We start from the raw sequence: 16,037 nt of genomic DNA on the forward strand, positions 1-16,037 counted from the left end.
CCTAATCATCAGCTGCATCAACTTTAGCAATATTAAGTAGCCTTTAACTTCAACTGAAGTATTAAAAGTTCTTTAAGTATGTTGCATACAGCTTGCGTTGTACCTTGCTGCAATATAATATATTTTTTATATTTATATATATTATATTATTATTAGGGCCCGAGCACTTACAGTGCGAAGGCCCTATTGTATCTGTAGGAATTATTATTATTTTTTATTATTATTCTTTCTTTCTTCTGACAAAAGGAGGGCCTTTTTGCGCCCCTAAACGTGCCCCAAAAGTCACCAAATTTAAAGAAAAGTCTCTTGGCGTCATGTCCGAAACCAAACAGGAAGTCGGCCATTTTGAATTAATCGTGTCATTTTGGCGAAGTTTATGCCATTCCTTCAGCCGCTGCAGAGCCCGAACCGTAACGTGCACCCAGGTGTGTTATACATCAAAATGTGCGTCTCCATCCTGCGACGAGCATTACTTTTCTCAGAGACGCCAAAAAGCGCGCCCCCCCCTTCATCTGATTGGTCCATATTTGATAGTTCTCCAAAAGTCACCAAATCTTGCACGCAAGCCAGGCCGGGCAATATATTTGATATTTCATGGTTTGCATTAATGGGCGTGGTCTAATGGCTCAACAGCGCCCCCTAGAAAACTTTTCTCTGCCATAACTTTTGAACAGGTTGTGATAAAGACATGTGGGTGGTGTCATAGGACTCGGTATTGAGTACTTGACCTTCATTGGCCTGAATTAGCCCCGCCCCTTCTTCTGATTGGTCAAGTTTTGATAGTCCCTATTTTCTGGCATAACTTTTGAATGGTTTGACATAAAGAGTTGTGGGTGGTGTCATCGGACTCGGTATTGAGTACTTGACCTTCATTGGCATGAATTAGCCTCGCCCCTTCTTCTGATTGGTCGATATTTGATAGATCCTATTTTCTGCCATAACTTTTAATTGGTATGACAGAGTCGTGGGTGGTGTCATCGGACTCGGTTTTGACTCCTTCACTTTAATTGGTGCAAATTAGACCCGCCCTTTCTTCTGATTGGTCGATATGTGATACTTCCGATTTTCTGAAATAACTTCTGAATGGTTTGATGTAAAGACTCGTGAGTGGTGTCATCGGACTTAGTTTTGAGTCCTTGAACATAAATGCTGCAAATTAGCCCCGCCCCTTCATCTGATTGGTCGATATCTGATAGTTCCTACTTTCTGCCATAACTTTTGAATGGTTTGACATAGAGAGTCGTGGGTGGTGTCATCCGCTAAATGTCCAGGCCTGAAGACATCTACATGCAAGTCATACAAGCTTCCACTGCAGCACGCCTGAACGTGCACAAGGGTGGGTTGGGCCCGTTCATCGCTGCTTTCAGCTTTAATTGTTATTATCATTATATTTATAACATATTTTAATTATATATATATATATATATATATATATATATATATATATATATATATATATATATATATACCCTTGTGCACGTTCATATATATCACATATGAGGTTTCAAATTAATTGCAGTTTTTGCCGATCAGTTTCTATCCGACCCATTTTTGTTTTTACTTGCCAGACAGATCAGCTTGTAAAGGACTCTGCTTGGCGGTTTCTCTAAGGAATCCAAACATATTAAAAACTTAAAGTGACCTTGACCTTGATAAGCTGATGACAACCATAAATTCCAATCATGTGTGTTGACGTAGGGAAACATCTAAAACATGCAAGACATCGAGCCTTGAGGACCGACTTCGGACACCCCGGCACTTGAGAATGAGCTACAACTTTAAGTAGTTATAGATTTTCTATGAAATCTGCTGCTAGGAGCTTCTTTGTTAAACTATAATAATGACACAAAGAGATTTTACAATGGCTTGTCACCACCAACCCCCTCTTCAACCCTTTAACTTACCAATAATAGCCAAAACCATGTCGTCTTTCAGCACTTCCATGGACCCTGAGCAGACAAAGAAGATGGCCTGCAGAGCATCGCCCTGTCGGAGGAGGTACTCTCCAGGGGTGCAAAAGGAGGTCTTAATGTGCCTTGACAGAGAGCGCAGGCAGCCCCGACTGGCAGAGGCGAATAGTGACAGATGCAGGATCTCCTTATTGAGATGCATGGTGATATCGGATCGCAGCTCATCTGGGAAGTCCTTCAGCAGCTGGGGAGATGAATGTGGTGTGTGTGTGTTAGGAAAGGAGGGTCAGGAATGTGGAACACATAAAAGCTGTGAAAACACCATTCTGTAACCCTGTAGTTACATTTCTAGCTTTCACTGTCTCTGTTTTGATTCCTAGCCAGTGGACACACCACAGTTAAGTTTTCACTGTTGGAAAAAAAGGCATTGTATTGTGTATCATCTTATCCATTGTATGTTATATTACTATTAATTTTCTTGTTGGGACAAAAATCTGTAGTTCGCCGTCACGTAAGAGTTGATCAGAGATTCATCATAGCCAGGCTGACTTTAATCAACAGGCCCATCTATAATTCATCCGTCTGGGATTCATGATCATCACTCATTCTCCGTCCTGCTCTGGGTTCTGACAGCTGTCTCTCAGGCCTGCACGCCCCAAAGGGATGAGTTCCCACACAAGTGAAAGGTTTCGCTGAACTTGTCAGTGAAAGGTGTTGTTCATATGTTTTTGCTGGTGTTTTCACAAAGCTGTCCAAATAACACATTTGCAAACTTTTTTTGCTACACATAATATTTTAATTTCTTTTACTTTTAAATGCTCAAGAATCCTTTGCATTAAGGGACTGATTAAAATGCTATTCCCACTTGCTGTACTGCAGCTCCTTCAAATCGGGCCTAAAAACATTACTGTTTACTGAAGCGTACTCTTAAATTAAATACTTACCTGCTGGACTCTACTGCCCTTATTTTTAACATCTTGTGCTTTTTATTATTTTACTTATTTTCTTATCATCTTATTCATAATTTTATTCAATCTTATTTGTTATTTACTGTCTAATTATGTCTTGCCGCTTTTAATGTCAATGTAAAGCACTTTGAATTACCTTGTGTTGAATTGTGCTATATAAATAAACTTGCCTTGCCTTGCCTTGCAGGTTTCTTAGGTTATTCCTTGTTTGTGGGTCTTTCTTCCTTTCATTTTGTCTTGAGAGAGTGTAATTGAGTGGGAATTGGCTCAGTAACTGTTGAAATTTATGAAACCTATCTCCAGATCAAGCAACTACATAAGGAAGAACACTTGAGAGAACACTGTGTGTGATGGTGATGCTTTGTTAGCATGAACAGATGAAATGCAAAAACGCTCCCAACTTTGTTCTGCCATATATGTCATCACATTGTTACTGTTTAGTACCTCATTACAGTCAATGCCATTGTTGACCGACCAGGTTGTCTGAAAGTACTCAATCATTCGCTGCGTAAGGCTCTGAGGCAAGCGATGGACATGACTGAAGTCGTTGAGGTCTTTAGTCCTGCTATGGTACTGGGACCAGCGGGAATACATCCTCTGGATAATGGCTGTCACATTGCCAAAGACCAAGGCATGCATCAGTGCTGCAGGCAAGAAGAGAGATAGGAGAGATGAGAGAGGGATGATGGAAAGTTAGACAGGAAATGATGGAGGAGGGGGTGGAGGTGGAGGAAGGGGAACAATAGAGGCTGATATTAACCACCTCATCCATATGTATATGCCTTTATGGCTGTCGTTAACTGTGCGTTTTTCTTTCTCTATCCCACTGACGAGATCCCTGAACTACTTTTTTTGTGTGTGTTTGTTTCTCTGGCTGGGGCAGATTGTAACTCTGACCGAGTCCGACTCTGCTGGAGGTCTTTTCCTGTTAAAAGAGAGAGAAGGTTTTTCCTATCTGATCTCACCCACCACCCAATGCATGATCAGGACGCAGGATTTCATCGAAAAGTAATGATTGCAATGCTATTTTTCATAAATCTGCTTCACACCAATACAACCTCAGCAAATTATAATAAATGATATCTTATGATCTCTCATGTCAACAAAGATAATATGTTTACATTTGTGTCATGTACCTCTGCTCGACCACAGACATCAGCACGACCTCATTTTGTTAGCATGACAGAAACCCGTCTCCCCTAAAACCAGACACAATCTCTTTACCTAATAATACCTGCTGAAAATCTTTCATGTTCACTGGTGTGCTGCATGAAGAAGTGACTGCTGGGCCATTTATTACTGTTTACTGCATGTTTAATCGATTTTAAAAAAAAGGAAAGAATAAAAAATACTTTTTAGCCACAGCATTGACAGGGAGTTGTGTTTTTTTTTTATTTAGTCAAGATATGATAATGAATCCAGGATTTGAAGTAAAACTGCTACTCTTTAGGTCTTCTGCGTTCCCAGTTTTGAACTGTACACTGAAGTAAAATAAGTTAAGCAGTAAGCACCAATGTGGACTCATTTCACTTGACTTACGCGTTACAATGAATATGAACGGGTGCTTTGACTTCTTTTTTCATTATCTGTTAATTTACAACTGATGCATGCGTGTGCACGTGTGGTCTGTCTGTGCTGTGTCTGTATTGTGACTTCTGCTGCTGCTGCTGCTGCTGCTGCTGCTGCTGCTGCTGCTGCTGCTGCTGCTGCTGCTGCTGCTGCTGCTGCTGCTGCTGCTGCCCTCAGGCAGCCGAGGACATTTAGATTCGGCTAAACCACATTGGGAAGAGTCAGCAGGGAAAGGCCTGCCAAGGGACTTTTCTTCAACCAGAGAAACCAAACCTATTCCAACGATCCAGTTCAAATAGGATTAAAACATACCGTAAAGGTTTTCCACTACATTATATTGCATTATAATGAATCGAGTAAAGGGCCACAGAAGTAAAATCGAGTTATGCTCAACTGAACCCATTAAAGTATTGTGAGATTAATTAGTGGTATAGATTACTACAGTTTTTGTTCATAATTCATCTTATTATCTTAGTCTGTGCGAAAAAAACACCAATGGGAGTCATTTCCAAAAAGTGTATTTTAAATATACTTGGTTATGATGTATGTTGTGTACCTCCTATGAGCATGACAATAATGGAGAAGATCTTCTCAGCATCAGTGTTGGGAGACACGTTGCCGAAGCCCACACTGGTGAGACTGCTCAGGGTAAAGTAGAGGGAAGCGATGTACACACTGTGAATTGGGGGGCCATTGCTAGTCCCATTAACAGCTTCCTTGATATGGTACGGCGACTCCAGACGTCTCGCCAACTCATGGAGCCACCCTGTAATGAAGATGATGTAAATATAAATAAAGAAGGACAAACAGAAGTTTAGATAAAGAGGTATACAAAAACTGAAACAGAGTGACTAATTCACTTCCATTCCTAAAAGAACAAAACGTGCCTTTTTGCAGGTACCATTTTAAGGTTAGGTCTTTAAAGGGGGGCTATTATGGCATCTAATACCTATTTTAAACAGGCCTTGAATGTCTTAAAAACAAGCTTTTGATTTTTTTTGCTAAATAAATTAGAAATTCAGTCTCTAAGCCATTTCTTTATCTTCCCTGTTTCTAACCTCCTTCTCTATGTGGGATTCTGAGTGAATGATAATGAGGCTCTGTGCTGATTGGCTGCCTGAATGACGTGATACACCGCCACGAAAAAATGGCGGAAGCTCCGGCCGGCGGAGTTAGTTGTGGGCGTGGTTTCATGCATCGCTCCTGTCGTGACGTCACGACAGGAGCAGAATCTGAACGGCTCGTAGAAGTCACATCAGACTGGATGGCTCATCCGGGCGGCTGTACAGACACTGCAGAATTTGGTTGCTTTCCTCCTTCTCTGAGTTGGCAGGCTGAGGGGAGACCACTTTATATATGTTAAAGCAAGAAAAAAAGGTGTTTTTCATAATAGGCCCCCTTTAACTTAGTCTTTAAGTTAAGAAACAGCTTTTAGCACTCCTCCATACTACATCCAGAGCAAAAGATTCAATGCTTGAAGTGATGCAAATGCTTGGGAGACAGAGCTTATCCACAGTCAATACAGTACAGAGACACGCGGCAGATAACAGGAGTTTCTTGCACACGCTGATTAATTGCAATTGGGTGGAAATACCTCACGACTGCTCAACTTCAACACTCATTTCAGCATCAGAAATGAATTATTACAATAGGACACATTAATCCTGCCTTGTGTACTGGCCAGCCAGTTTCTGAAATTGAAAGGCAGTAATTGGTAAAGACAAATCTTCCTTGCTCTCATGAGGCAGTCAATGCTGTCCTACAATGAATTAGAAGACACATGAGTCACAAGCATTGCAGCTGATCAATACTGATCAGATATCAACGCAGAGGGCCTCATTATACAGCTGACCTACAGGGTAATGTCGAGACCTGGAGAGCCTTCATTATTTATGAGAAAAATCCATTCAAACTTATTTTTTTCAGTGTACAGTAGTCGTTGTTTTCAGCATTAAGTTGCAATCAAGGCTTGTAGCCATTTTATCAAGTTCTTTATGTGGTTTTGATGATTCATTACGTCCATCCCTGTTTTCTACATTTGCCTCCACTTGGATACACCTGTCAACTCTCTTCGTCGTCAGCCTTTAGCATGGACTGCCCTCGTTTGTAAGACATTTGTCTAGTAATACTTCATTTAGGATTTTATTTGTCCTATCATCTACTTTACAAAGTCTTGTTGCCAATCAGCAATTTTGATTGTAAAACACAAAATCAAGCTCTGAACTAAGACACTAGAGTAAAAAAGACATTCAAGAACCAACAACTTCCTGCCATTTATGGTTCAACTCCCTAAAAAAGATGCCGTCTGTGCTAAGAGGAAACAGCATGGGGTAACAACAAACCTATCTCATTTGTTTTATTATCAAGGTAGGTGCGGGTTTCCTTGGATTTGGGATAACAAGTGCTAATACTCACCGACCTCCCAGTCTTCGGGGTTGTTTGTCATCTCCACCTTGCCAATAATATACCAAATGCAGGCCAGCCAGTGGCCCAGAAGAGCAAACACAGACATGAGCAAAGACAGGACCACTGTGCTGTGCTGCGAGTAGCGGTCCATCTTCTGCAGGAGCCTCAGCAAACGAAGCAGACGCACAGTTTTTAAGAGGTGCACGAGGGACACCTGGTGAAAAAGAACGACAAACTTTTTATTTTCTTTTTTTAAATTCCATATAACCAAATGATCCTGTTCTTGGAGTTGTTACATATCATTTAGGATGTTTCCATAAAGTACGTTAGAAATGCCACTTCTGGTCACTTTTTCACAAACAGAGGGAAAAAACAGGAAGGACATATCATAGCTATACCACTTCTGTACCACTTCCTCTGCAGCCTCTTTAAACACTTAAACCGGATCTCTATCTCACTCCTTTGCAACATGTCTCATCTTTTACATTGTTCTATAACAAAAAAGAGCTTGAATTCCTAGTACCTCCATGTATATTGTTCAGTGTTTCTCTCTTTTGAATCTCCTGCCAACTTTTTCCTGCAGAATTTGCCAGACACTCTTTAGTCCAAGTTGCCTACCATGCTCTGACTCGTCATATCCATTCACACATTGAGAGCGGGGGAGGCTTCCAGGCGAAAGATTGTAGTCTGAAAACCCCCTCAAACAGCCAGGACAGCCAATGCCATTTTTTCTTTTAACCATCCCACCTGCATTAATCCGGGGTTTTCTGGTTGTACTTGCAAGAAAGTAGTTGCATAAAATGTTCTGTGCAGAATAGTTGCCAAAAATTTCAGCAAGTCATTGTCAGAGACAGATTTATTTTATCTCAGGTATAAGTGAAAGGAGAACAAGTGAAAAAATATTTAGTCTGGTCTCTAGACATAATTCCAACAACTTCCTGTGTTCAAACTCATGCAAGTTTGTTCTCCATCTAGCATTCCATCGTTGAGAAGGAAAAACACCGGAATAATGCGATTTGTACAGGACACCTACTGCTTAGACATGAGATGCTGCTGGTCGCCACAAAACAACAGTACAAAGGGTTTGGCCCTTGCCAACAAAATGTTTCATTGCTATCTTGATGCAGGGATCAAAACTTAGTTCTTACGGATTACCTCACGATCTGCTGAGAAAAGTCATACAGACTGTGAAACAAACTAATGGAAAGTTTAATAGTCTACATTTTAAAGATAATACAGTACTGCAAAAGATGGTAAATACAATGAGAAATAACTTAATAAAGATGTATGTGTATTGTATTAATGAGAGAAGTGACAAAAGGCTTAAACATGGCTTCTCTTCTATTAGAGGCTTCTTAAGAGCATTCAGGTTCGAAAGCTAGAACTTGACAAATGTTAGGAAGCACTTCTGCAGTATGATCTAAATGCAGATTTAGTGAAGAAAGAAACTCAGCTATAAAAAAAATACCAATTAGAGAGGTTCCATCAGATATGGCAACCATTCCTCGATCATATTATACAGCGGAGAGGACCCTCACGACACCTCGATTTCATGACCTTATCTGAATACTCATCTGTCTGTAATTTCTCAAAGTGAAATTTTAAATAGTTGCAGATTGCCACAGAAACTGTTGTAGAGTTTCAGCTTTCTCTGTTTGTTTTTTTTGTCTTTTTTTGTCTTTTTTTTTTCTTTCTTCCCTAGCCTGTTTTGGGGGAGGGGGTGGGATGAAAGGGGTAATTGTTCAGATTATTGTGTACCTGGATTGTTTGAAAATGTTTTGAAAATGAATAAATAAATAAAACCAATTAGAGCAATCTGATATTTGCTTGTCTTTGTCTTGGTGATTTCTAACTTCCACACCAGCATATTTTTCTTTATACTTCGTCTTCGTCTTCTGCTTGTCTTCTCATTAATCAGGCTGTTTTGGCCAAAGCTCTCTGCAGTCCTCTTTTAATTTACATGCAAACAAGTAAGTTTCTTTTCACCCCGTTTTTATAACCATGGTAATGTGATTTAGCATACATACCATATGCTCCTTAAGCAATTTACACTGCCACGTGTATGATTTGATTATTTGGAGTTACAAACATGTGCATAAATACTTGTTCACATCAAGTAAGGAAAGTAGCTGATGAGAGTGTTTGAGTGGATAGAAAAGTGGGGTGGAAAATGTATAGAAAAATATACATGAAAAGGAAACCCATGGTTAGAAAATGCATTATGTGAGTGAAGAAGAGATAAAAAAAGATGAAGTGTTTGTAAAAAGATGAGCCGATGCATGGATAGACATTATCAAAGATGCTCCTTCATACAAAGATGCTCCTTCATACTCTATGTCTCCAGTATCCTTTATGGCAGTTTTTGCACACTCTTGCTGTGAGGAATAAAAGAAGTACTGCAGCACGAGGGGTAATGAATGCTACTATCAAGCCCTAGGGAGAAAGCTCTATCTCCTCTCCACAATCTATCACCACCCTACATGCTTCCTATGGAGAAAGCAGGATGTGCCACATCCCGTTCTCATCCACAACACCAACAGTAAGCAACATGTGCTAAACAAACCAAATAAAACCACATGCGCCTCCTGCCACTTTCTACTTCAACTTCTCCCTCTGCCACTTCCATCTCACACCTGTCATTCGCCTTTTCATTTCCTTGCCTTATCGGGTGTGAAATTTACATTTAGCCTCCTGGTTGCTTCCTTTCCCACTTGGTAAGGCTGCCACTTATGTCTGTGAGACTATACCTTTACAGAGATGCTCATTATTTCTACCCCTGCAGCCATAACTTTAGGCCTACAAGTGTATCACAATAGCATGACGGGTCAAGTTTATATTTATTCCTTTTACTGGTGCAGGGGTATTGGCTTAATAAGCATGAATAATGCTGCTGTGCAGTTTACCAACAAGGCATCCAAGCTCAGTAGACTTGATCATGGGAGCTCTATCACAACTGTGAGGTCTTAATACCACTGGAGGCTTGTGTCTGCAACATCTTTCATAACCTAACAAAATTATTCAAATATAAAAGGTAAAATTTACATTTTAGACATTTAGATATTGAAATTTGGTATTTGAAAAAAAAGGTGAAAATATTGTTTGTTTTCTCAAATATATTATAACTGAGTATGGAGAATAGCTGGATTAAAATGCTAATTTCAATCATTTTAACATACAAAGCAACTCTCAGAATCAACTGACAGTTTAAACAAATACAGGGTGATCATTGCAAATATCTACAGGCGAAAGACTAAAAATGATAAAAATTTGCAAATTGGGTGTAGTTTTGACAAGGAAAAGAGAAAAAAAGAAAAGTCAAGGTGACACGGGATCACTTGATAGATCATAAAACGGGCCAAAAAGGTAGAAATGACAGAGATATATGACCGAAGAAAAGACTGCACAACACTGAGCAGGGCCACTGGTGTGGCATTGTGACTCATTTTGGTGAAAGAATATTTGTCCTCAAAGGGGACATTCTGAGTGATCCAATCTCAAAGGAGACATCACGTAGAACGTTCAGCAATTACACCACCCATTCTTGCTCTCCCCAGCGAGACTAGAGGATATTATAGCCCAGTAGCTCTACATCCAAATCCCAATCCACTGGGAGTTTGTGGTATTTCCATTAATAGAGTCTGGACCCAAACTGGTACCTTTGCCTGGAGCAACCTGTCACTGCTTTTACCCCTCCCCCTCCCCTCCTTTCAGAGTAAAGACATATCATTGTTGCTTTTTTTAATTTATTAATTCAGAAAAAAACCAACATTTTACCTGGAATTTAGTTGAAATGCCATAATGGATTTGTTTCTTACAGTATGTTCTTACTCACAGTCCAAATTAGCACTGCAAGTCTGACCCTAGTTTTCAGCCTGACTCTCAAACAATCCATGCGATAATTTTCAGTTTATTTAAAGATGTTTATTGGAAAGTGGTTCCATAATGCATAAAGTCTGCATAACTTTACTTGTTTGCATTAATAGTAACTTAATGTGCAAAAATATGCTAATGCTATGTGTTCATAAGAAAACTCAAGTTGACTGTATGTTGACAACATGGCAACTGTCCTGTCTTCTTTCGAGTTTAAAGAACGCCATATGATTGAATACATGAGATCGGAGAAAAAGCAGAAAGCTTCAGCCCAGTCCATCTGAACTTCTTCTTTCATGTTCTCTGTGCTTGTGTGGGTTTTTTTCTCCGTGTACTCAGACTACCTCCCACAGTCCAAAAACATGTATATATGTATATTGGTGATTCTTAATTGCTTATGTGTGGTTGTTGGCCTATGTGTGGCTGTGCAACGCACTGGCGACCTGTCCAGGGTGTACCTTCGCCTTTTGTCTGCAGCGAGCTGGATTAGGCTCCAGCAGACTCCTGATTAGAAATAAGCAGGTACTAATTTTACTAATTAAAACTAGCTTTCAACAATATTTCAGACTGCTGAACCCCTTTCAGCTTCACTTCTGAAAAACTCAGCCTTTCTGTTGTCATGTTTTCGTTGCTTTTGTTTTGATATTTTTAATTCTAATGCCTTTTTTGTACTATTTTCAGCATGGTATTAAATACATTTTCAAATCATTGTTTCTTAGAGTCTTTCTGTGTGCAGTTTGCATGTTCTCCCCGTGTTTGTGTGGGTCCGGGTACTCCGGCTTCCTGCCACAGCCCAAAAACATGAATGTTAGGTTGACAGATGATTCTAAATTGCCCGCAGGTGTGAGTAAGTGCGTGTATGGTTGTTTGTCTGTATATGTGGCGCTCTGATAGACTGGCGACCTGTCCAGGGTGAACCCCTGCCTTCGCCTGTAATAACCTGTGATACGCTCCAGCAGACCCCTGTGACCCTGTACAGGATTAAAACGGGTATAGAAAATGGATGGATGGATGTTTCTATCAGGAGTTTACACACCTCATCGGGAACCAGGGTTGAATGCATTTTATAAATTGTGTGCATCCTTCTTAATATGTGTATTTGACCTTTTTAGTCACACAACAGTCAGTAAACAATACCAGATACTTTAACTGAATATCTGTTTCTAAGCTCAGGGACAAGAAAGCTAAAAACTTTCATAAGAAAACAATCAAAACCTCGCTGTATTCCACTTTTACCAATGGGTGATAGCATTCAACCAGGAATGAGACAAGATAGTGCTCCTAATGGCTCCAGATCTGTGTTTCTTCCTCCACACGACTATTCTTGAGGGACTCTTGTATCTGACTCAAACAAACAAAAAAAATGTTGGTTTTTATGTTTGTGGGTTTAGGTGTTTAGGAAGCACTTGTACACAATGTTGAATCAATGTTTGAAATAAAAGAGATACTGGAGCAGTTGTGGAAAACAGCCCAGCTGATTATTGTTCTGAAACTGTGCTTTTTCAAGAACAACACAGTTCATTCATTACAACAATTAGATTTTTAAAATGGACATCAGACTGCCATCTCCATCTATTTTTGTCTAATCTGGGGTACTTTTACATAAGCTTTGCAGCCATCATGCCTCAAAATAATAATGCTTTAGAATAATTAAGAAAAATCTAAAAAGTATACAACACCAACGAGGAGTTTCTGGTTGGTCTAACGCCTGGAGGTTCTTTACGTCTTCTGACTGGTCAATTTCCTGCGAGTTTTCCATGAGGGGGTGGGGAGCCTCATGAACCTGCACAACTGCTGTGTGGGCTGTGTTTGTTGGGGGTTGAGAAAATCCTCAACCGGTTTAACCGCAACAACAAAGACTACACGTAGACACACATTTCTTCCAAGCCATTATGAAAACAAAAAGAAAAGCATGTGCACAAAGAAAAAGTTTCTCATTCTTTCTTTAGTCTATGGTAAGATCTAACCACTGTAAGTTATTCCCAATATATACAGTATTTTATATTAGTTAAAGTTCTGAAAAACACCTTTTTTTTTTTTTACTTAAAATGATGTCTAAGTAAGAATTCCTCATTACAACACTTTAGATAAAGTTCAAAAACACTATGAATTAATATATCTGGTTCTAAGCAATAAGCAGTAACTTGGCTACTTACCACGTTGATTCTATAGGCATAGATCAGGTCAAAAGGCAATGCGGCGATCAGGTCAATGATGAACCATGTAGTCAGGTAATGGATGCATATCTGCCGAGCATCAAAAATTACCTGGCCAGATTTGCTGACGTAAGAGGTGCGAAAATTAAAGATGATATCTGGCAGTAAAAAGAAAAAATGACAAAAAGTTAGGTATTGTGAATGCAGCTTCACATACAGTTTCAGTTTAAAAAAAATATAGATGAATTTTCTTGAAATGGCAACCAACCTGTAATGAAAAGTATCTCCACAACGATATCGCTCACAATTGTGCCGCGAATAGCGTCATGGACATCATCGATAAAGCAGACCATGTAGGGCACCGTCACAGCAACGTAGAACGTGGCGAGCAGGATCAGCAAGTCCCATCCTGCTTTGAACGTGCTGTAGTGAAGTAGGATACATTTGGACTTCTTGGCATCTGCAACCTTATACTCTGGGAGAGCAGGCGTATTTCCAAACACATTCTTGACAAGAGATAAGAAAATACAAGTTATGCTTCTTTTTGTCACTCCATCCATTTTCTATACCTTTTTATTTCTATTTAGGGTTCAGATTACACTATCACAGAGTAATAGATAAAAATGCTCACACTAACACAGAACCCCTTAATTAGGGAAAAAATACACATCAGTTCAGTTTTTAAGAGTAAGTGAGTAAGTAAAGTGTATTTCTATAGCACCTTTCACAGACAGGAGAATGTCACACGGTGCTTAACAAAAGAATAAACACAATACAATAAATGCAAAAAAATAATAAAATCGACAAGATACAATAAAAACCTCTTGGAGTAAAAATGTACATAAAATCAACTTGATGGTCATAAAACAACCCTCTCACTACTGATGTTTAAGTGTTTGGGGACACAGGTGTGTTTGAAGTTTGCTCTAATGGAGTCCAGCGATCATAGGGACCATGAGCAAGTTTTGGCCCAACAATCTCATAAGAAACATTGAAATCATCAAAACACAATCATTTAGTAATGTTAATCCTAGTTCTTATATGTAGGGTTAGTTTTTGACATCTAACAAAATTTAGGTGAGTGGCAACTAGGATTGCCAACTCCCTGTAAAATAAATAATGGGCACCTCATCAACAGGGACGGCCAACTCGATTTCCTTCACCCTTCCTGGCGTGTTGAATTTTTTTAGCCCCTTTTTTTGTGAGTGAAACGATTTTTTAACTATTTGACTCGAACCTGAATTGAACTAGATGCATATTTTTGAATGCCATGAACACATGGAAAACAAATTATTATCCAGTAATTCACTTGAATACAAAATAACAAAATGAACTGAATAAAATAAGTATCTTTATGAACAGAAACCTGTCCTGCTTAACTTAAAATTGTATAAATTAATATAAAACAATTGAAATAAAGCAGAACATCCATTCTGTAATAGTGAACATTTTTATTGCAACAACAAAAGTGCAATCAGAAAGTCTGTAGAAAACTTGTAAACATATTTGTGCCACAAAAGCCATGACTGTAGGCTACAGTTGTAGTAAAACTTATGAACTCAACAGCTCAATGCCATTTTCCATTGGCATTTTATGATTCTTTTTTGACTCTCACAGTAATACAGGACAAAGTGCGTCCCTTTTCAGCTCCATACGGGACGGTTGGCATGGCAACCCTAGTGGCAACTGTCAAAACGGCGGTTTAAAACTGTAGAAATATTACATTAAAATTAACTATTTAAGTTGTGAAAGAACATGTAAAATCATTATAAATCTCATAAAGTGGGCTTATGGACCTAAAGGACTTAAATGTTTAATAAATGTAAAATGATGCTCGTCAATAAGCAGTAAGTTACAGTAGGAAACATAATGTACATACCCACATATTTTCGTTCATATTTAACAGTTGTTGAAACTTAGCAGCCTGTCTTATTTTTAAAGGATTTCACCGTATTAAAAATTGCTAACTTTGACTATTGTTAACTAACGGAGTAAACGAAAAACCAACTTTGGGCAGACTGTTAACCAACGATTTGATTTGATTTGATTTATTTTATTTTTGTACATGTAAAAAAAAAAAAAAAAACACTTCATGAAAAGTTTAAGAAAACAAAACAACAAGAGTTATCATCCTTTAACACTTGCTATCTTAATTTGCATGTGCCAAAAAAGGAGTAGGAAGAAGTGTAAACTTATTTAGTCCTACCCCCATTCACTAATCATTCACTGAACGACAAAATAAAACAGGTTGTTACATGAAGTTTGTTTAAGAAAAAAAAAATAAGCTAAATTTTTATTTTTTTCTGTCTATGACAGCAGGTATCTGAAGTAACTACACACTCAAAAACTCATCCATAACACAAACGTGTTCCTTTGTCACCTCAGTCTGTGTATGTCATTCAGCTAGAGCAGTTAGGGATCCATCCCTATAGCCAGCCTACAGTATACCACTTGTCATCAGTTGAAAGACAGAGGTGTATCCTGGATATCTATATCTATATCAGTGTGAAATTACAGTTTACTTATTTTATTTCCACCTAACCCTCATCTCATGCTGCATTTTTGCACCTTCAAGTTGGAAGCACAGAGCTGTAACAGATTTCAAAAGAGGTAAACGACTTTCGGAGGCAACTAACCTACATGTAACTTAAAGTATAGGCAGCACAAAGGTGGATAAACATTACAGATTATTGTGTTAAAGACCATTTTCTAAACAAAAGCACGAGTTAAAAGGGCAAATCAGACTGATATTACTGTTTTAATCTAGTATTTGAAAAGTAGTTACGTGTGGTTACCTAGGAACTTCATGAAGACACTGATATGCATCTTTAGATGCATCAATTTGTCAACAGACATTACCGGTACTCGTGTTTTTTTTCTTTAAGACTCAAGGATGACTAAAAAAAACAAAACTTAACTTTACCTTTCAGAGATTTCAGCCATCATGTTGTTAAAATAGTTCTTAAACTTTCTGCACAGCTCTCCCATTAACTACATAGTAGTGCAGGCTGCAGAGTGAATATCTGATATAGCTGATCTAAGGGGAATTTTTCATGAGGTCAGCTGTATTTGTAAAATGTTGGCTGTGCCATAACTCAGTTTGTCTTCCCTTGTGTGCATCAGTGCCATCCAATTTTATACTCAAGTCAGGGCTCTGG

The 16,037-nt window shown here is 38.9% G+C and overlaps 1 protein-coding gene across 1 annotated transcript in view; it reads right to left on the minus strand.

Annotated features, from left to right (window-relative positions):
• The window catches only part of kcnh8 (potassium voltage-gated channel, subfamily H (eag-related), member 8), a 57,486-nt gene that overhangs the window by 21,506 nt on the left and 19,943 nt on the right, over positions 1-16,037 (minus strand). The window contains 6 exon segments of the mRNA XM_061742730.1: positions 1,905-2,154; positions 3,323-3,522; positions 5,004-5,213; positions 6,863-7,067; positions 12,880-13,037; positions 13,148-13,385. Coding sequence (XP_061598714.1) covers positions 1,905-2,154; positions 3,323-3,522; positions 5,004-5,213; positions 6,863-7,067; positions 12,880-13,037; positions 13,148-13,385 — 1,261 coding nt within the window.

This window comes from Cololabis saira, chromosome 15 (assembly GCF_033807715.1).
Source record: "Cololabis saira isolate AMF1-May2022 chromosome 15, fColSai1.1, whole genome shotgun sequence".
Taxonomy (NCBI): Eukaryota; Metazoa; Chordata; class Actinopteri; order Beloniformes; family Belonidae; genus Cololabis; species Cololabis saira.